Genomic DNA, 22,457 nt, shown 5'->3' with positions numbered 1-22,457 from the left:
CTGCGTATCAAGCACTGTCTGTAATGTGCATAGTGTCTTTACAGTGATGGGTGGAACTTCTTCACTCCAGTGCGCCGACAGACTGTCTGTGAGTGATACTGGGGAGCGAGCAGAAAACGGAGCGTATAAGCGGAACCAGAGGATGTTTAGCGGAGTGTTAACAGACGTCTTTTAGCAGGGATCTTGTATGGATGCCTGCCCGGAAGTGGGAGTGGGGTTGAGAGGGACACCTCAGATCATGAGGGAAGAGGGGCAGTGGCTCTAGCCACCGGGCCATCCCCCTGTACAGTCTTTCCATTCATCCCAAATCACTCTTAACAATAATAACTCTTAACAATCAATCAAGTCCCGTACTTCATCGTAATAATTATTTTAACACCTTTAACAAGTCTCCCATTGGTCCGTGTGCCTTCGGATAATTAATTTATTCGTTTTTGTTTTCAAAACAGAAAAACCGTTCATTTTTTACTTACTGTATTCCACCGTATACGAGACACATTTTTGGTTTGTTTTCCTCAATATTTCTTTAAGTGAATCAAATTAATATACAACAAAACCAAAACGAAACATCAAGTATTTTTCTTAAAGCGCATTTTAGTCCACCGGGCGACGAGTGGTAGTAAAACCACTCTCTGTAATTGTAGCTACGTGTGTTTTCAGTGGTGTGTGCCACTAAATCCGTAAACAACCATACAGACACATACAGTATGTAGACATTTCTGTGCAATGTAGTAGACGCAGTTAATGAAATAAAGAATGCACCTATATGGACGCGCACGTGCATGCGTCAGTGCTCGTGGCAGCGATGTATCTGACAGCGGGGGAGGTTACCATAGCCGCCGTTAAAATGGATAGTGAGAGAGGCGCGTTTTGCACTTTAATGTGTTAAAAAATTGCATTTTGTTTGCACTGTTCGTACTGTTCGTAAATGTTAACATAAAAGACAAAACACTTCTACATACAACTGTTGTATGTAGAAGTGTTTTGTCTTTTATATTTTATACTGTATGTAGATCGACATACATGATGCTATGTTTATAAAAATAAGCTGAGTTATTAATCAAAAACCTGTACTTTTCATTGCACGTTACATTCTATTACATAGCAATAGAACTCCGCCCAAAACACAATAGAAAATGTAATGGTTTCCGTGTAAATACAATTATGAACCTTGGGTTTTTATACATTAAAACCAACACTAAATTCCCATCATAAGTAATAAATCCATTACATTTTATATTGTGTTTTGGGTAGGGTTCTATTGTTTCTTTTATTGTTTTTTTTTTTCTTAGGGGCAGTCGTGGCCTAATGGTTAGAGAGGTTAAGAGCCCTTGAGCAAGGCACCTTACCCCTACTTGCTCCCCGGGTGCTGCAGTGATAGCTGCCCACTGCTCCAGGTGTACGTGTGTTCGACTTGCTGTGCGTGTGTTCACTACTCTCTGGATGGGTTAAATGCAGAGGTCACATTTCAGGTATGGGTCACCATATCTGACTAATAGGTCACTTTCACTTCACTTTCACTTAATAAAATGTAGTGAGTGGTGTGTAGTAAAATGAGACATTACAATTTGATCAAGCAGACTGTAGCCTATATTATAAAAACTATTTCTTCACTACTTCTTCTTTTATCATGGGTCACAATGACCGGTTAACCTTTACACTCGCATACCTGAATATGAATGAATGAATAACGTTTATTGTCATTGCAGGCAAAGCAAACAACGAAATTCTTAGAGCACCTCTAACACAAAACATAAATAAATATTTGTAATATAATACGACAAAAATGCCCTCTGGCCGGCGCTTCAGAGCACAAAACACCAGGACTTCCAGACACAGAAGCGCTTCTTCCCCCAGGCAATCTCCCTCCTAAACAGATAACTGCTCCTTAAGAGCAATATTCCACTCTTACTACTGCTATAGTGTGCACTATAGTGCCTTATTATATTTACATTTTATTTCTACATGTATATAACACTACCCTGGTCTACCCTGGTGACCCTGGCCTGAAGCACAGGAGCATCCTAACATCTGACTGAGGTTGAAAGGATGTCCTGAACTTGAGCGGGCATCTGGTAAGTTGTATCGTGTAGCCGAGACGGATCGTATCCCGTAGCCACCGTGATGGTTTGGGGGCTCTAGTCAGGCTCCCAGGGACCGACACAGGGGCTAGGGGTATGATCTGCTTCATCGACCTCCCAGGGGGTGGTTCGATGGTGAGCATTGCGGATCCCTTGCCGTGGGGAGGCCCCCGGGGAGGAGATCTGCTCTGCTGCTTACCTGCCTGGCGATTATGTAGCACAACGCACTGTCGTTTGAGAGTGCTGAGGGCTACTGATTATCCTCGACATTGGGTCTCGCCGTGACGCAACGTCGAGTTGCCGAGCACCGTCGTGTAGAGGGTGAGAGCGGCTGTGATAAACACCCAGAGAGAGAAGAAACTCTTAAGAGAGTGGGCTGTTGGGACGGGGCAGGAACCGTCCCGGATCGACCACCCAGCGATGGAATGGTTGGTGTTGGGCCCGATGGTATTCTCGATCTCCCATGAGGGCCGCTTCTACTTTCTCCGCGGCTGCTGACGGGGCGATGGTCTTCTCTTCGATGTCCTTTCCGGGGGGCCGCCTGTGCCAGAGCAGGAGGGTGTCGAAGAGGACCAGGGCTGCTGGGAAGCAGATGGTGCACGGGATTCGACGGCCGAGGCGGCTGAGTCGCGGCGAGGGAGGATATGCTTGATATCCTCTGTCTGCTTCTTCACTGTCGAGAACTGCGGCTCAACAGTATCACCAAACAGCCCCCCCCTTGCGAGATGGGTGCGTCGAGAAGGTGGACCTTCTCGGCGTTACTCATCTGTGCAAGGTTCGGCCAGAGGTGTCTCTCATGGACCACAAGTGTGGACATCGCCTGACCCAGGGCCCGCGCGTTCACCTTCGGTCACCCATAGAGCGAGGTCAGTGGTGGCGCGGAGTTCCTGCATAAGCGCTGGGTCGGTCTTACCCTCGTGGAGCTCTCTCAACACCTTGGCCTGGCAGGAGCCATAGCGTTGAGAGAGCAGGCAGCTTGGCCTGCAGCAATGTAAGCTCTCGACACCGGAGATGCCGAGACCCTCCATGCTTTGGACGGGATTCTAGTTCGAGCCCCCAGGTGGCCGCCGCCTGCGGGCACGAGTGCACCGCGGCGGCATGCTCCACCTGGGGGACATCGACGTATCCTCTAGCTGCCTCACCCTCGAGGGAAGAGAGGGTGACAGAACTTGTTTGACGTGAACGTGCCGGAAAGGGGCGTTCCAGGTCTTACTAAGTTCTTCATGCACTTCCGGTAAACACGGCACTGGGGGCGGGCACGGCCTGGAGCCGCGCTCAAACCTGAGGCACCATGTAACCAGCCGCGAGCGCTGGGAGAGGCAGTGCGGGCACTGCAACCCAATGCTCACGGCGGTCCGGGAAAGCATGGCTGACATTTCGACTTTCGCCTCTTCCTGGGCTCGACCTCCCGAGGGAGGGAGCCCGAGGAATCGTCGGAGTCGGATGGCAGTACGTCACCCCCCGATGCTGCAAGAGACATCTCATCACCACGCATCGTGTCCGAATACGTGGTTGAGGAACAAGACGGTGGGACCGTCTCCTGGGGAACGGTCAGATGATCTAGACGAGTTGCGAACGGTCCGTGAGCCAGTGGCTGGCGGATTAACGCTCACAGTAATCCTCATATCACCCTCGCTGCTTGCCGTAGCGGGTGGCAGGGCCATAGTCCTGCCGTCACGGAACGGGGAGCAAACGAGGTGGTGGCTGAGTCCTGTGGGAACACAGCCACCTGTGACGCAACGTCTGAATCGTCAACCGCCCGCAGTGCGGGCAGGATGTATCCACAACGTCTGCCCCAGCATACTGGAAGCAGACACAGTGTCCGTCCCCCTCCTCGATGAGTGTGTTGCACCCATGAGAACAGCGGGATATGCCACGCTGGAGAAATTTGCTCTTTTAGAAAAAAACACTCGAACACTCCTGGCACTGCCGAGATGCCCAGGGGAAGTCGCTGCAGGAAGGGACCGTCCGCTGCACCACGTCGTAAGATTCCAGCAGTAATTCGGTGTAGAGTTTGAAGTCTCGAAGTCGATCAGTGTGAAGGCTCCGAAGAACAAAAGGTGAATGAATGCAGCACGCCGTCTCCCTTTTATACCCGGATATCCGGGGGCGGAGTCCGGCATTCAAATTTCATTCGCCAATTTCATTGGCCTTTTCTAAACTAGTCAGAAGTTGATAGGTTCTCAAGAGCGAACCCCATCTGTCGGCTCGACACAACGTCGAGAGACCGACAGAAAGGGAACTGCACCTCCATCACCACAAGTTGTTTGGGACACTGTTCAAGAAACAATCTTCTGCTCTTATGCAAAAATAAACTGCACCATATTAATCTGCCATACTGGAACTTCAACCAGGACTGTGGTCTATGGCCATATGGAATGAAAAATAGTTTTTTGGCAGCAATAACACAAGATAGGTTTGGTGCACACAGCGATAAAAGAGTGCCCCATGTCCACAGTTAAATATGTCACCAGACCTTCATTGTTGTGAACCTATTTTTATACCAGAGGTTCTGGACATTTTGTTCAGATACATGTCATCATGTTTTATATCAAATACCAACAAGTAAAAAAATCAAAACCTGACTTGCTCTGCTAGAAATATTAAATTCTTTATGGAGGAATGGACTCAGATGACTCTCAATGTAATCTCAAACCTCATCAGGCTGAAAAGAAAACACTCAGAGCTGATTTTCTTATAAATTAAGGTTGCGGGGTGAATTAAATACAAGGGTGCCAATAATTGTGGCCAACATATATGGAAGAAAAACATTTTTTTCTCAATGTGATATTCCCCCCACTTCAAATTGTTATTCCTTCAATGAAATGTTGGAATTTTGTAGATTTTTTAAATAAAAGATTAAAAGGAGAAACAATGCAGATTTATTTTTACAGCCTTCTTTGCTCATATTTACCAAGGGTGCCAATAATGGTGAGCAGGACTGTATACTTTCTCTTGTATGTTTCTTTAGAAACAGAAATCAAACATCAGACGCAATTGCTTCCAATGGAGATATGCAACTTTTGCCTTATAGGCTTATTAATGCAATTCCTGAATTTAGTCTGACTTTGACTGCAAACATATTCTACAGCATTAGTTTTTTATACATTTTATTAAACAAAGCGTATTGTAACAGTATACAAAGGCAGAAAAATTACTGATTCATAGAATTGTCTAAAACCTTGAGATTGGTACACTGCAAAAAATGATTCTTGAGGGTTAGTAAATATTACCCATGCAAATCAGTTAAATTTTACTTACATATATTAGGTAGCAAAGTAAACTGCAAGTAAAATTTATCAGATATGAGTCATGACACACTGAAAGAAATTAGATAAAGTCTACCTAATATTTCTCAATATTAATTACTTATATAAATTGAGTATCTCCTGTTTCTGACCATTTTTAAGTAATTCAAGCTTCTCTGAATAAGTCATATTTAGTGTTTAATCATTCAATATTTATCATTCATAATAAGTAGATGAACTGTTGTCGGTTATATAAACTAATATTACTCAATTTATATAAGTAATTAATATTGAGAAATATTAGGTAGACTTTATCTAATTTCTTTCAGTGTGTCATGACTCATATCTGATAAATTTAGGTATTCTTTACCTAAAAACATAGAATAAAATCTACTCAATCTAATTGAGTGGTAATTGTTGCCTCAATTTTATTGAGTAGATTCAGTAAGTTTGCATATAGTTTACTTTGCTACCTAATATATGTAAGTAAAATTTAACTGATTTGCATGGGTAATATTTACTAACCCTTAAGAATCATTTTTTGCAGTGTACATTCCTTAATCTTTATCTGTGAAGACAATACAAACCCAACATAGGACTAAACAGTATGAATAAATAAATGTTAAAATGTTGTACTTATTAGTAAAATTAATATGTGATAAACAGTTATTTAAGAACATAAAAAAAGAAAACAAGTGAAATACAACATACGTAGATGTAGGGCTGTAGGCCTACAGTATGTCTATATTTTCCTTTCCAAATTTTTATAATCTCTCAGATAATACACCCACACAGGTTGCGATCCCAAGGTCCTTCAAGTGCTCATTTTGTCATTATACACTTTAGCTTTCATTTACAGGCTCTGTTAATGATCTGCAGTTAATTAATTTATCAGTTTGAAGTTGTAGATATATGCACACAACTGTGAAAATTCAATTTTTAGAAATGCTCATTATGTCTATCAACAGTCAAAGCAATTCTAAGAAATATAATGACTAATACATTTATAACAGATCAATACATCTATTTCAACTTCTAAAAGTACAATTTTGGATATTTGTAGGAAACTTCCCACAAACAAAACATCTTGCTCCATACGTGAACAATCAACCAAAGATCAGCATTTATATAAAACACCTCTTTGGAACACAGCTCACTCAGAGAGTGGTCCCTTCCACAGAGTGACAGAGGAATCAGGCATAAGAAAGAACCCTGCATATAATTCATCTGTGAATGTGGTGTGGTGTGTGTGCAGGTGAATGAGTGTGTCATTATGAATGCTGTAATATGTCAAACTGCCGGCTGCCCAGTCTACATAAACTGCTATTCTGGTGGACCTGGCAGATACTGGGAACTCGCATGTACTCTCATTATTTTGCCATAGTGTAAGTTTATCATTCAGACAGTGAAGACTGGGGAACTTGTTATTAACACCCATTATTGTCTGTGTTCGATCTGGGCTCTTATAGGCCACACCCATAGCAACTCCACCCTTACACTCCAACTCAAAGTAACAGCGTTCTCTTATAGGCTCTTTGCACAAAGCCTGAGGATAGAGTCGGTATCTGTTAGGATTGTCAGGATATGGTTGTTCTGTTCTACTTTCTGACACACTTAGGTTATCTTCAGACAGTAAGAGGCGTCTGTGTATTAGTCTTGGATCCACTGTAAACTGACAGGCATCTGGAATAAAAAGGAATTGATGTCATTAGCTTAATGGATTTAAACCACAGGACCTGGGGTCTCATTTATAAATGTTGCGTACGCAAATGGGGCTGGAAACATGCGTACGCCTCATGTGATATATTAAAAACAAACTTGACGGGAGAATGTGTGCACCTTTAAGCAAACTCTGACCCATGCGTAGGCACATTCTGGAGACAAGGGGCAAATGGTGAGTAAGTGAACTTAGATTGCAGAAAGTAAGTGTGATAAAAAACGATTATAAGCATTAAAGCCTCACACACATTTAATTTGACCACATCCGTTAAAGATCCACATTATCACGAAGATTAAATCTGCAGAGTTATTTGCGCTTGTATTGAGTGATAATTGTTACATGCGCCTTCTTGTAAAATCCAACTCAAATCTAAATACTTAATCAGCGCTGTCTCACCATCACACTATGAGCGCATGAGGAGGAGATGATCTGACTGAACAGGGACAGCATCAAATACGGTAACTGCAGAACACAGTGTAAATAAATACTAAATATATTTTCCTTAAATACTGTGCATAATCATCGAATGTCAAAGTCTGGAAATACAGCCATTAAGCTCTCGCACAATCGTTTCTCTTTATGTCCTTGTTATCAGTCCTAACTAAGTTCATAACAAAACCGGAATGAAGAAACATTCGTCTTTTACAATTATGTCTTCAAACTTTATCTCAGGTGAAGGACACCACTAATTAATGATGTGATTTTAATGAGGTGATAAGTCTAAACGCTGTAAACATTTAAATGCTACAGAGACCTTCTTTGGCTTTAATCTAGGCTATTTGAAATAATAATTATTATTAATAATTATAACAATTATAAATTTGTAAATCGTAGTGAATCTCATGTGTGGCCATTTGGGATTTTGCTACGGAGATAAAGGATGGATCGGGGGTTTTCGGGAGTTTTACATATTTTTTTGTTATTTTTCTATGGCATCTGATAGCGGTGGGACCCGGAAACAGTATATGTGTCACGGTCCTGCTTTCTTGGTTCTGTATTTCTAGTCGTGTGGCAGGATCAGGACGGAGTCCTTTGGTTTTATGTGAGAAAGCCATGAGTTGTTTACGTTTTTCATCTCATGTGCTTTCTCGTGTCTTGTCATTGGCCCCGCCCCTCTCGTTTCATGTATTGCTTCCCTGCCGTGTTCCCCACCTGCCCTCGTCAATTATCCTTCGTTTGTCTTTCCTATTTGATGCCCTCATGTTTCATTGTCCTGTGCTCTTGCGTTTGATGTGTTTGTTCCTCGTTCCCCTGTGAGTGCAACACTGTGAGTTTCTCGTCTTGTTCCTGCCTGTCTTGCTTGTCGTTTGGATTATTATTTTACGTATTGGACTCCTTTGCTTTTGCTTTGATTCCTGTTTTACTTTCTCGTGAGAAGTCTTTTGTTTTGTTGTATGCAGTCTTGGTTTTGTTTCCCCCATCGCGGGTGTTTTTTGTTATATTATTAAAGTCTTGTTTTGTTAACCCCTTCACGCCTGCCTGCATTTGGGTTCTTCCACCTCGCATTCTTGACAATATGTCCATTATGGTGTGTGACGTCAGGCTTAACAAGCGGATTGGATGTCAGTCTGATTAATATACAAATCAGTATTCATGAGGTGCTTTGCATTGACTATGTATGGATAAAAATGGGCGTGTACAGGGCGGGATATCAGGCTGATTCACGTACGCACACTTGCAGGTGATCTATGATTTATAAAGCGACTATTGCTTACAGGTGTGCGTACGCAGTTTTATAAGTCTGAATATTTTTTTGCGTACGCTATTTTTGCCTTTGGGCGCACATACACTTTTAGTAAGGATCCTACGCACAGTTTTATAAATGAGACCCCAGATCTTTACTATGTTCTCAACAATATTTTGCAATAAAGACACCTACATTTTTTCAGGCCTGGTTTCATCCGGCACTCTCCTCCATTTCTAAGACTGTGAAAAATAAAAACACAACATTATCATACCAGTACAAATATTTGCTCAAGTATGTGCAATTGTGCATACAGAATTTACAGGGAAAATAATTTGTTTAAATTGGAAAGTTTTAGAATTCTGGGATCTCTTATAAAGGTAATGTCACTCTGTCAATGACAGTCTGTAGGAACATGTAACAAGGTCACATGGTTTTTAATAAGTCTCATTCACAATGCATTTGGTTTGCTGATTTACGCAGCCCTTTTAGGGACATGGTGGTGGAAAAAATATGAGAGGGAAGAGATATTTTTTAAAGCTTTTGCGTTCCCCACGAGAAACATTGCGTTTCTTGGCAAAACCTTTGCGTTCTCTCGCAAAGATATTCACGTTATCTCGCAAAACTTTCGCATTCTCTCGCAAACATTTTTGCGTTATCTCGCAAAACATTCTGAGAGTTCAGACAAACTACATACTACATGCTGTAGTATAACTAAAACCAGTTTAAATTCAGCAGGAAACCATTAATGTGTAAACTGAATTTGGTGACACTACAGTGTAATGACTGTTTTTGTAGTAACGCTTTTCAGGTTTACAGTAGGGCTGTCAAAAATAATCTATTTTACGATGCATCGCGATGCAGATGTGAACGATTACTGCATCGATGCATACAAACATATAATCGATTATTAAAACATGCAATTAAAAATCATATGTGTCAGTTGTTACTGTTCTATTGTTAATAGAAAGTGTTGTTGTTATGTCTTATCCAGTGTTGTAATGTAACGTAGTAAAAATACTTAATTACAGTACTTAGGTATTTTTTGGGAGTATCTGTACATTACTTGAGTCTTTATATTTCTGCAGACTTTTACTTTTACTCCACTACATTTCCTGAACAAAATGTATACTTTTACTCTAATATATTTCTCCTAAGCATGTTCGTTACTACAAAATAAAAGCATAGAAACAGAACTGAAATAGACAAGCTGGCAATCCGGTCACCATGACAGTGCTGAACCAATCATTGGTTCAAGTTGTTCTCTTAGAGGGAAAAATAATATTAATAATATTGGGGGTTTTAGCTGGGAACTATCCTTTTATAAAGTAATAATTTATAAAGTAAAGTTATAAAGATGTGGTTTCTGAACTTGCATTTTGATAGTTTAGCAATTTGGCAACATGTTGTTCCAGATAAAACTACTGAGCTAGAGACAAAGCTTTTTCAAAGTTGTAAATTTCTATGTATGCACCATGTTTGCATAAAATGCATAAATTTAAATGCATTTTTTGTATTAACAACATTTGCTTCAACTTTACTTTAAATACTTAAAGGGATAGTTCACCCAAAAATAAAAATTCTGTCATCATTTACTCACCTTTGAATTATTCAAAATCTGTATAAATGTCTTTGTTCTGATGAACACAGAGAAAATATATTTGGACAAATGCTTGTAACCAAACAGTTCTTGGTCACACCATTGACTACCATATAGTAGGAAAAATAACTTTATAATTTTTTTTGTTCTGTTGAACACAATATAAGATATTTTGAAGAATGCAGGACAGCAAACTTTTGACTTCCATTGTAGTTTTTCCTATATGGTAGTCAATGGGGTCCAAGAACTGTTTGGTTACAAGCATTCGTCTAAATATCTTTGTCTGTGTTCAACCAAACAAAGACATTTATACAGCTTTGGAACAACTAGAGAGTATTCATTACAGAATTTTCATTTTTGAGTGAACTGTCCCTTTAAGTAGATTTAATATAAAAAGTACTTTTGATACTTTAGTACAATATTTATCTGTTACTTTAAGACTTACTCAAGTCATATTCTAAAAGGTTACTGGCAAGATATTTGCACTTTTACTCAAGTATTGCTTTTAGGTACTTTATACATCACTGGTCTTATCTTATTTGAAAACGTTGCTTTTGACAAAAAGCATATAATTCATCTTTTGGACTGTAGTTTCAGGGCGACCAGCGCTTGCGCATCTCTCTTTCTCCTTCCCTCTCTCTCTACTTTCTGGCCCGTTCAGATGAGTGTGTGTGCAGAGGAAGCTGCGTGTACTGTAAATAAAGCGCATTTTCATATATTGTTTTAACTTAGACCAGTTTAAAGTTGTTTAAGATGTAAAGCGCTCGATCGACATGTTAAAGACGTTGTTTGCACGCGAGCGGTGCGACATGACAAAAGTCTATTGAACCTATACAGAAATTCCGTCCCCACTGGATGCGGCACGACAAACGCCTTGTTCATAATGATTTCTGTTGTATTTTGTCGTGTCGCACAACGGCGCTCGCATGCGATGCAGACAGAGTGGGGCGCTTTCCTCTCTGCACGACATCAGAGCTGTCAAAATCATTAAAGACTCAACACACCCTACAAATTCTCTTTTCTGTCTACTGCAGTCTAGTAGACGTTTCCACAGTCTGTTGGCCAAAACAGACTTGTCCATGTCGCCTGCTCATATAGAGATCAATTTATATTATAAGACTCATTTTGAGGAATAGGTTGTAGATTTGTCTAAGGAATTGTGTGTTATAACAACGTTAAGCTCACGAGTTATTGGTCCGGGAATCTACTATGAACCGCTCCATTGTTGATGTACGGAGCAGGACAACAGGACGTGTTTGTCCGAAATCACAGAATGTTTTGCAAGATAATGCAAATATGTTTGCGAGAATACGCAGAAGTTTTGAGAGAGAATGCAAATATCTTTGAAAGAGAATGCAAAGGTTTTGCGAGATAACGCAAAAGCTTTACAAATATTTTTCTCTTCCCTCCAGTGTTAATTTTGACAGCAAATTTTGATATAGTTTTAGTCATAGTCTTTTGACGAAAATGCAATTTAGTTTTAGTCACATTTTAGTCAACCTCATCATTGTAGTTTTAGTCTAGTTTTAGTTGACGAAATATGAAAAACATTTTAGTCTATTAAATATACATTATATTTAGTCTACTAAAATCTAAATGGTTTAAATCATTTACTTGGTGTAATTAAATGTTCCATACAAAGATTCAACTGTTTTGACATAATTTACTTCACCTTAGAATGAAATTAAACCAGGTCATTACCTTTATTTTTCAGAAAAGTTCAGTAACTAGATTTGCATTGTTGGAACACAGAATATTAGACCATGAACGACATGTTCCAGTTCATTCAATCCCATTTGACTCAATTGACGTTAAGTAGGGCGTATTCATTCAACCAATGAACGCTCTGACAGGCTCACACTCAAAGGCTATTGGCTCATGGCATGCCTCTTTGAAGAAAGAGCTGCACTGTTTTGCTTGAGACAGCAATGAATGAGAATAAGCTTTATATAAATTGTATTACATTTCTTTAGTCATGCAAACATGTTACATATTTGGTTCGAATGTACAGTTTGACTCACTTCATCTCTTCTTCATAATCAGTAGAGGACCACGCTGGTTTCTTTTGCTGACATTATGTTGCATTTAACGTTATGCAGCAGCTCGTGTTAAGTTAACATAGGCATATAAAACGTTTGAGCTTCCTTTGTAATGTGTTTCAGGTGACTCACCTGCAGTCGCGCTTCAAGTTTGCACGCGTTTTACCGCGATCGTGAAAGGAAAATAAGACGCCGTAACGTGAGAAACGAATATACACTCACCTAAAGGATTATTAGGAACACCTGTTCAATTTCTCATTAATGCAATTATCTAATCAACCAATCACATGGCAGTTGCTTCAATGCATTTAGGGGTGTGGTCCTGGTCAAGACAATCTCCTGAACTCCAAACTGAATGTCAGAATGGGAAAGAAAGGTGATTTAAGCAATTTTGAGCGTGGCATGGTTGTTGGTGCCAGACGGGCCGGTCTGAGTATTTCACAATCTGCTCAGTTACTGGGATTTTCACGCACAACCATTTCTAGGGTTTACAAAGAATGGTGTGAAAAGGGAAAAACATCCAGTATGCGGCAGTCCTGTGGGCGAAAATGCCTTGTTGATGCTAGAGGTCAGAGGAGAATGGGCCGACTGATTCAAGCTGATAGAAGAGCAACTTTGACTGAAATAACCACTCGTTACAACCGAGGTATGCAGCAAAGCATTTGTGAAGCCACAACACGCACAACCTTGAGGCAGATGGGCTACAACAGCAGAAGACCCCACCGGGTACCACTCATCTCCACTACAAATAGGAAAAAGAGGCTACAATTTGCACGAGCTCACCAAAATTGGACAGTTGAAGACTGGAAAAATGTTGCCTGGTCTGATGAGTCTCGATTTCTGTTGAGACATTCAAATGGTAGAGTCAGAATTTGGCGTAAACAGAATGAGAACATGGATCCATCATGCCTTGTTACCACTGTGCAGGCTGGTGGTGGTGGTGTAATGGTGTGGGGGATGTTTTCTTGGCACACTTTAGGCCCCTTAGTGCCAATTGGGCATCGTTTAAATGCCACGGCCTACCTGAGCATTGTTTCTGACCATGTCCATCCCTTTATGACCACCATGTACCCATCCTCTAATGGCTACTTCCAGCAGGATAATGCACCATGTCACAAAGCTCGAATCATTTCAAATTGGTTTCTTGAACATGACAATGAGTTCACTGTACTAGAATGGCCCCCACAGTCACCAGATCTCAACCCGATAGAACATCTTTGGGATGTGGTGGAACGGGAGCTTCGTGCCCTGGATGTGCATCCCACAAATCTCCATCAACTGCAAGATGCTATCCTATCAATATGGGCCAACATTTCTAAAGAATGCTTTCAGCACCTTGTTGAATCAATGCCACGTAGAATTAAGGCAGTTCTGAAGGCGAAAGGGGGTCAAACACCGTATTAGTATGGTGTTCCTAATAATCCTTTAGGTGAGTGTATGTCTGTGCTTCCCCTTCTCCCAGAGACTTCTCTCTGCCGTTTATATGACATAAGCACATGCGCGCAAACTGATGTCCGCCAGGTGGGACAAGAATATTTTCGTCTCCTTTTTATTAGTTGACGAAAATGTCAGTATATTTTTATTACAGTTTTCGTTATCATGCATTCATTTTTATTTAGTTATCATCTCGTTTTCGTCAGTGAAAACATTTCTTTAACGAATACTTTTCGTCGTAGTTTTCGTCAACGAAATTAACACTGCTTCCCGCTCATACTTTTTCCACAACCAAGTCCCTAAAGGGGCTCCGTACATTTTAGCATCTACATGCTGCAATAGGAAAATATCATTTTAGAACATCTGTAACAAGCAAAGAGCACATACTCCAGTTCAAAGTCTGGATCATGTTGTTTAGCGGTGCACAGTTTTATCTCTGAATCTCCAGGGTGGTTGTAGCTCAGATCAAGGTCTCTCAGATGATCAGGGTTTGAGTTCAGAGCCAAAGCCAGAGAACTGCAGCCCTTTTCTGTGATCATACAACCTGACAATCTGAAGACAATTTTGAAAGGTTACAAAAATTCCTTTCAATGGTAAAAGGTAATGGAACAATTAATTCATTTATTCAGTCCAGTATTCAGTCAAATTACAAATATTAACGTCTTGGTTACGGATGTAACCTCAGTTCCCTGATGGAGGGAACGAGACGTTGTGTCGAACTGACAGATGGGGTTCAGCTTCTGACTATTTAGAAAAGGCCAATGAAATTGGCAAATTAAATTTGCATGCCGGACTCCGCCCCCAGATATCCAGGTATAAAAGGGAGACGGCATGCTGCATTCATTCACCTTTGGGCTGAGGAGCCTCTCACGACTGCTGCAGCGGTCGGCACGCGTTGTGGCATAAAGGACACAATGTCTCTTTCCCTCCATCAGGGAACTGAGGTTACATCCATAACCAAGACATTCCCTTTCTGTCGGTCTCTCGACGTTGTGTCGAACCGACAGATGGGGTTCCTATGGAAAACGCCACGGCGCTGTGCCGTGTCACAATCTCTAGTGAAGCGACGATGACTGGCCTGGGCGTGTCAGACGTGAGCGCTACCGCAAAATTGTAACCTGCCAGTGGATAGGTAGGGGGTCCCAGAGCTTTTTGAAAAGGTGGGAAGGCCCTGCCTTCGGCCCTCACAGTCGGCGGCCTTGTTTCTCTAACAGCGAGAAGCCGCCCGCTACCGTAAGGCCACTGGGTAAGCGCTACTTCCTCAAATGGGGAACACGCTACAGAGACCACTTCCTACTGTAGGGCGGAGTTTAGTGGAGATACCAACATGGTCTCGCCGTTTAGGGGAGAACTCATGGGAGAAATGTGCGAGAAACCTGCAAGTTCACCACCTGGTCTCTAGGGGGAGTGGTGGGAACTTTGGGCACGAAGCCGGGACGGGGTCTCAGGATAACGTGAGAATCACCGGGCCCGAGTTCTAGGCAATCTGTGGACACGGAGAATGCTTGTAGGTTCCCTACCCTCTTGGAGGTGAGTGCCATCAGGAGAACCGTCTTCATTGTGAGGTGAGAAAGAGCGGCATCTCTGAGGAGCTCGAAGGGGGGCCTCTTGAGGCTACCGCAAGAGGGTACGGAGCGTAGACGAGGCGGTAGCCTTCTCGCGCCTCTTAGGAACCTAATGATCGGGTTGTGCTGTCCTAGAGACTTACCAGCAACTGGGTCGTGATGAGCGGCAATGGCGGCTACATACAATTTCAGTGTGGAAGGGGAGAGATTACTCTCGAGTCTCTGGAAGGACAGTACGTTCCTGATCAAGCAACTCCGCGGGTCTTCTCTTTGAGAAGAGCACCAGGATGAGAAGAGGCGCCACTTATAGGCGTATAGCCGCATAGTGGCCGGGGCCCTAGCCTGAGTGATGGTCTCAACCACCGCAGGAGATAGGCCACTCAGGATTTCCTCGTCCCGTCCAGGGGCCAGACATGGAGGTTCCAGAGGTCTGGCCTGGGATGCCATAACGTGCCCTTCCCCTGGAAAAGCAGGTCCTTTGTCAGGGGAATCGGCCAGGGGGGAGTTGTCATCAAGAGCATTAGCTCCGAGAACCAAGTCCAATTGGACCAGTACGGCGCAACTAGCAGCACTTGATGCTCCTCTTCCCTGACCTTGCACTGTGCAATGAGGCTCACTGGGGGGAATGGCGTACTTGCGCTTGCCCCGCGGCCAGCTGTGCGCAAGGGCATCCGTGCCGAGGGGGCCTCGGACGGGGAGTACCATAGCGGGCAATGGGTGGTGTCCAGCGAGTCGAACAGGTCTACCTGAGCCTGCCCAAACTGCACCCAAATGAGCTGGACTGCGCGGGGGTGGAGTCGCCACTCTCTGCGAGGCGTCGACTAACGAGAGAGCGCATTCGCTGTCTGGTTCAGGTCGCCTGGGACATGTGTGGCTCGCAGAGAGCTGATCACCTGCTGACTCCACAGGAGGAGGCGTCGGGTGAGTCGTGTTAGCTGCCGTGAGCGAACGCCACCCTGGCGGTTGATATACGCTACGGAAGTTGTGCTGTCCGACCGGACCAGCACGTGCTTGTCCTGCACGAGAGGTTTTAGCCCCTTCAGTGCAAGTAGCACAGCCAACAACTCTAGGCAGTTGATATGCCAGCGCAGGCGGGGGCCCGTCCATCGCCCCGACACTGCATGCCCGTTGCACACTGCACCCCAACCCTGAAGGGAGGTGTCTGTCGTCACCACGACGTGCCTCATGACCTGCCCGAGAGGGACCCACGTCCGTAGAAAGGTCATTGAAGACCAAGGGGTTAGGGTACGTCGGCAGAGAGGCGTAACGACCATCCGCCTGCTGCCGGTGTGCCACACTCTCCAGGGAACTCGACTCTGTAGCCAGTGTTGGAGCGGTCTCATGTGTATCAACCCCGCCGAGGATGCCATGTGTCCCAGGAGCATTCTGAAATTGTTTTAGAGGGACCGTTGACTGCTTGAAATGTTCCAGGCAGGTCAACACTGACTGATCGGACACATGACTGGCTGTCATAGAGACAGAGTTGAGTTCCATACCAAGAAAGAGGATGCTCTGCGCAAGGGAGAGCTTGCTCTTTTCTCGGTTGACCTGTAGTCCCAATCGATCTAGGTGGCGAAGCACTAGGTCCCTGTGTGTACATAACAGATCTCGCGAGTGTGCCAAGATGAGCCAGTCGTCGAGATAGTTTAGTACCCACACACCTCTCTCCCTGTGGGGAGTGAGGGCGGCTTCCACGATCTTCGTGAAGAGTCATGGGGACAGGGACAGACTGAAGGGAGGACTCTGTACTGATATGACCGACCTCGAAAGCGAGACATGAAAGTAAGCGTCCTTCAGGTCGATTGCCATGAACCAATCTTGACATCTGATAGACGCCAGGATGCGCTTCTGCGTGAGCATCCTGAACGGCAGCTTGAGTAGGTGCCTGTTCAGGGTAAGCAGATCTTGCAACCCCCCCCCCCCTTTTTGGGGACGATGAAGTACGGCTGTAAAACCCGTTGAACATCTCGGCTAGAGGGACGAGCACGATCGCTTCCTTCTCCAGAGGGGTGGCGACCTCGGCCCGAAGCACGGGAGCATCCTTGCCTCTGACTGAGGTTGAGAGGATGCCCCGAAACTTGGGTGGGCGTCTGGCGAGTTGGATCGCGTAGCCGAGACGGATTGTATCCCGTAGCCACCGTGACGGTTTGGGAAGCTCTTGTCAGGCTCCCAGGGACCGAGACGGGGGGCTAGGGGTACGTTCTGCTTCATCGACCTCCCAGGGGGTGGTTCGATGGCTGTCAGTGCGGATCCCTCGCCGTGGGAGGAGATCGGCTCTGCTGACTTACCTGCCTGGCGATGATGTAGCACGACGCACCGTCGACTGAGAGTGCTGAGGGCTGCTGATTATCCTCGACATTGGGTCTCGCCGTGACGCAACGTCGAGTTGCCGAACACCGTCATGTAGAGTGTGAGAGCGGCTGTGATAAACACCCAGAGAGAGAGGAAACTCTGCTTGAGAAAGTGGGCTGTTGGGACGGGGCAGGAACCATGCCGGATCTACCGACCAGCGATAGAATGGGAGAGGTGTCTCTCCTGGACCACAAGTGTGGAAATCACCCGACCCAGGGCCCGTGTGGTCACCTTGGTCGCCCGTAGAGCGAGGTCGGTGACGGCGCGGAGTTCCTGCATAAGTGCTGGGTCGGTCTTACCCTCGTGGAGCTCCCTCAACGCCTTGGCCTGCACACCAGAGATGCCTAAAACCTACATGCTTTGGAAGAGTGTCTAGGTCGAGCCCCCCAGGTGGCCGTCGTCTGCGGGCACAAGTGCACCGCGACGGCACACTCCACCTGGGGGACATTGACGTATCCTCTAGCTGCCCCACCATCGAGGGAAGAAAGGGCGACGGAACTAGTTTGACGTGCACGCACTGAAGGGGGCGTTCCAGGTCTTACTAAGTTCCTCATGCACTTCCGGGGAAACACGGCACTGGGGGCAGGCGCGGCTTTGAGCCGCGCTCAACCCCGAGGTACTATGTATCCAGCCACGAGCGTTGGGAGAAGCAGTGCGGTGCACTGCAACCCAATGCCGGCGGCCCGGGAAAGCATGGCTGACATTTCGACGTCCGCTTCTTCCTGGGCTCGACCCCCCCAAGGGAGGGAGCTCCAAGGAATCATCGGAGTCAGATGCCAGTAAGTCACCCTCCGATGCTGCAAGGGACAGCTCATCATCATCATCACGCACCGTTTCCTAATACGTGGTTGAGGAACAAGACGGTGGGACCGTCTCTTGGGGAACGGTCAGACGAGCGAGACGAGGTGCGAATGGTCCGCGAGCCAGTGGCTGATGGATTAGGTTCACAGTAATCCTCATATCACCCTTGCTGCTCGCCGTAGCGGACAGCAGGGCCATAGCCACTGCTGTCACGGAACGGGAAACAGACGAGGTGGTGGCTGAGTCCCGAGGGAACACAGCCACCCGTGATGCAACGTCTGAATCGTCATCCGCCTGCAGTGTGGGCAGGACTTATCCACAAAGGCTGCCTCAGCGTGCCTGGCGCCCAGACACTTGAGGCAGACATCGTGTCCGTCCCCCTCCTCGAGGAGTGTGTTGCACCCACGAGAACAGCAGGACATGCCACGCTGGAGAAATTTGCTCTTTTAGAGAAAAAACTCGAACACTTCTGGTACTGCCGAGACGCCAAGGGGAAGTCGCCGCACGAAGGGACAGTCCGCTGCACCACGTCGTAAGAATCCGGCAGTCTTAGTAGAGATCTTGTAGTCTCGAAGATTGTTAGTCATGAGCGAAGGCTCCGAAGAACAAAAGGTGAATGAATGCAGCACGCCGTCTCCCTTTTATACCCGGATATCTGGGGGCGGAGTCCGGCATGTAAATTTCATTCGCCAATTTCATTGGCCTTTTCTAAATAGTCAGAAGCTGATAGGTTCTCAAGGACGAACCCCATCTGTCGGTTCGACACAACGTCGAGAGACCGACAGAAAGGGAATTGAAGTTTAAATAATAAAATTTCATCATTGGCCACGTCATTGTAATTTCACTTACCCCAGTCTCTCGATTTTACATTGTGGAGCCGCCAGTCCAACTGAGAGCTTTTCCACACCAGAATCCTGCAGGTCATTGCATTTCAGTTGTAAATCAATCAGGTGTGAGAGTGTCAGAACTGATGCCAGCTTCTCACAGCAAGACTCTGTGAGATCACAGCACTTTAATCTGTTAAAAGAGCTCTGTTAGACCGAGTTTAGCCAAATAATTAAACAGTCACACAAGTACACAGTACTTACTTTAGTATCTTTAGTCTGCAATTTGGACTCATCAATCCAGTACAAAGATCATTCACTCCATCATCACTTATTCTGTTGTAGCTTAGATTCAGTTCTCTCAGAGATGAGTTTGTTGATATGAGAACTGTGGCAAGATTTTTGCAGGACTCTGAAGGAAAACTACAGCCAGCAAGGCTGAAATAAAAAACAATAAGTATTACAATTTAAAAACATCTATTGACAAAACATCCCGTTTTATCCGTTTTGTAAACTATTAAACATTAATCAAACTATTTGTAAACTATTAATTCAGAATTTAAGTCCTTGTGGTCTTTGTTTTTTTTTTTGCTATAAATTTCAATTGTTGAGGTCGGTCCATGTGTTTTTCTTAATGAATAAATCAGACTGTATTGGATCTAACTCTTTATTCTTGCGAGTTCTATTCATGACAGAAGGCCAAATCCAAAAATAGCCATATAGAATGGGATCCAGATTTTGTAAAACTGTGAAGCCTTAGGGTGCGATCACACAGAACGCGCTTTTCGTGTTCGAAAACATGAGGGCACGCCGCGCTGCTCTTATGGTGATTCTTTGAAAAGAGCAGCGCACAGCGTTTTTTTTATGTTGCTAAGTAACCCGAAACAGCCACAACAAGTTTCTCCTCCATGTCTCCAGGCGTTCCGAGCATCTGTAAACTTCCGTTGCCACAAGGGAAGCCCCGCCTCTCCACTCATTCGATTGGACAATGGAAAAAACCGCACATGACGTCAAGCGCTTTTCTGCTCAGAGTTGACTTCGGGCACTCAGAGCGCTCCGCCTAAAACGCGAGGTGCAGCAGGTGGCAGAAACGCGAGGCGCCCGGCACGCATAAGCAGCGCGCAAAACGTTCCCAGCCAACTGAAAACAATTCAAAAGAGGCGCGTCTCACATCAAAAGACGCGTTCTGTCTGATCAGGCCCTTACCTGTTATTATGTACTGCATTTAAATACTGTAATAGTGTTTCTACATTAAAACACATATTGACTACTTACCTCAACTTCTGTAGCCGACAGTGTGGACTGCATAGTCCAGAAATGATAAAGTTAACTCCAGACTTGTTGAGTTTATTGTTGGTTAGAATCAGCTCTCTCAGATGTGAGTTCTCTATCTGGAAAGCTAAGGCCACTCTCTTACAGGACTCAAAAGAGAGATTACAGCAATCCAACCTGTATGGAAGAGACAAGTCTTTTTTCATTTTTTCTAACCTGATCTGACCCTTAACTCTACATTGACAAGCTTTTTCCAGGTTTTCATGTTCTCACTGTTACATAGTAAATGGCAAATTTGTTATATTGTATTTTCATATAGAATAAAATATCCTGGGGGACATCAAAGTTTTGTAAAAATGATTAAAAAATGCTGCAGCTGGCTTTTGTTGAAAACTTTTCAAAAAGCTGGCAGGGAAAGCAGGGCTCCAGACAAAAAAAAATCAACTAAGGAGCCATTGGCTCCTAAAGGGGAAAAAACAGGTGCCAAATTATTTTTTTAAGAGCCACATAACATCAACTTACATTTTTAAATAAAAAAATAATAATTCCACCATAAAATTTGAGTAAAATTTGCAGAATTATTTTAAATGTATTTACATTTGTACACAAATATAAATATGTGTAAATGTGTTCAAATAGTTTTCAATAGTGTCCAAACATTTGAATGCAGATGACAGCAGATTTGGTTCTGGTCATTTGTTATTGATTGATGCTAAGCCTAATTACTCTGAATTCATTTGAACTAACAGAAAATGTGTATGTCAAGACCATATTTATATTATATATAGGCCTACTGTATAAAAAAAGTATAGCCTACATTTTATTGTTTATAGAGTTTAAAGCAAAACGAAAGGGCTTGTTACATTATTATGTTGATTTTAGTTTGTGATAATGACACTTCCCTTTCTGTCGGTCTCTCGACGTTGTGTCGAACCGACAGATTGGGGTTCGTCTTGAGAACCTATCTGTGGCGAGGGGAGCGTGGTGTAGCGAGGGATGCGGCAGGAGAGAGAGCCGGGAGACGAGCGGTAAGTGGGTGGAGTAATTGCAAACAGTCAACACCTGTTTCTCGTTCCAGTAAGGGCGCGGGGAGACAATATAAACACCCGAGGAAGACACAATGGGGAGAGAGAGAGACGGACTCGACACGGACTGCCACGTACCGAAACCCCTCAGTCAGGAAAGGAGGACTTTTGCTGGATACTGAGCGCCGCAAGCCAGGCTGAAGGAAAAGCCGTGGATTTAGTTGCTGTTTACTTTAATGTTTATTTTCTGTGGAATAAAGTTCGTGTCAGACTCGCCAACCTCGTCCTCTTCCTTCCTTATCTCAGCGAACCCACTACACTGGTGCCGAAACCCGGGAAGGAAGTAGGAGGGACACCGCCACCATGCAGGTAACATCGGGCACGCCGTTTGCGGACATCATCGCGTCTCTCGCGGTCCTCCACCGCGAACAACACCAGGCGCTGCTGGACCTTCGGAGTGATCACGAGCTCCGCTTCCAGTCCGTCTTCCAGGCACAGCAAGAGGACCGCGAGAGCTTCCGGAGCTGGATGGACCAGGGGGTTCGGGCAGAAGCGTCCGCACCCGCGACAAGCGCCGCGTTCCTGCCGCTGTCGAAAATGGGGCCAGAGGATGACCCCGAGGCATTTCTCGATCTCTTCGAGAAAACGGCGGAAACTAGCAGCTGGCCCCCGGAGGATTGGGCGAGGCGACTCCTGCCGTTGCTGTCGGGGGAAGCGCAACTGGCGGCTCGGCCACTGCCCGTCCAGAACCTCCTGGTCTTCGACGACCTGAAGAGGGCCATCCTCCAGAGGGTCGGCCGTAGCCCGGAGGA

At 44.7% G+C, this 22,457-nt stretch overlaps 1 protein-coding gene across 5 annotated transcripts in view; it reads right to left on the bottom strand.

Moving 5' to 3' along the window:
* Positions 1-5,174: 5,174 nt before the first annotated feature.
* LOC130558607 (NACHT, LRR and PYD domains-containing protein 14-like) overlaps positions 5,175-22,457 on the bottom strand; it is a 203,743-nt gene continuing 186,460 nt past the window's right edge. For all 5 annotated transcript variants that reach the window (XM_057341115.1, XM_057341116.1, XM_057341117.1 and 2 more), the window contains 6 exons: positions 20,624-20,797; positions 19,613-19,786; positions 19,374-19,541; positions 14,194-14,358; positions 8,929-8,975; positions 5,175-7,012 (listed from right to left, as the gene is read on the bottom strand). In XM_057341115.1, coding sequence (XP_057197098.1) covers positions 6,483-7,012; positions 8,929-8,975; positions 14,194-14,358; positions 19,374-19,541; positions 19,613-19,786; positions 20,624-20,797 — 1,258 coding nt within the window. In that variant the 3' untranslated portion in view covers positions 5,175-6,482. The remainder of the gene's footprint in view (positions 7,013-8,928; positions 8,976-14,193; positions 14,359-19,373; positions 19,542-19,612; positions 19,787-20,623; positions 20,798-22,457) is intronic.

Source organism: Triplophysa rosa, linkage group LG8 (genome assembly GCF_024868665.1).
Source record: "Triplophysa rosa linkage group LG8, Trosa_1v2, whole genome shotgun sequence".
NCBI lineage: Eukaryota > Metazoa > Chordata > Actinopteri > Cypriniformes > Nemacheilidae > Triplophysa > Triplophysa rosa.
Note: the sequence above shows the minus strand (reverse complement) of the source record. Positions and strands in the feature narration are given on the sequence as shown.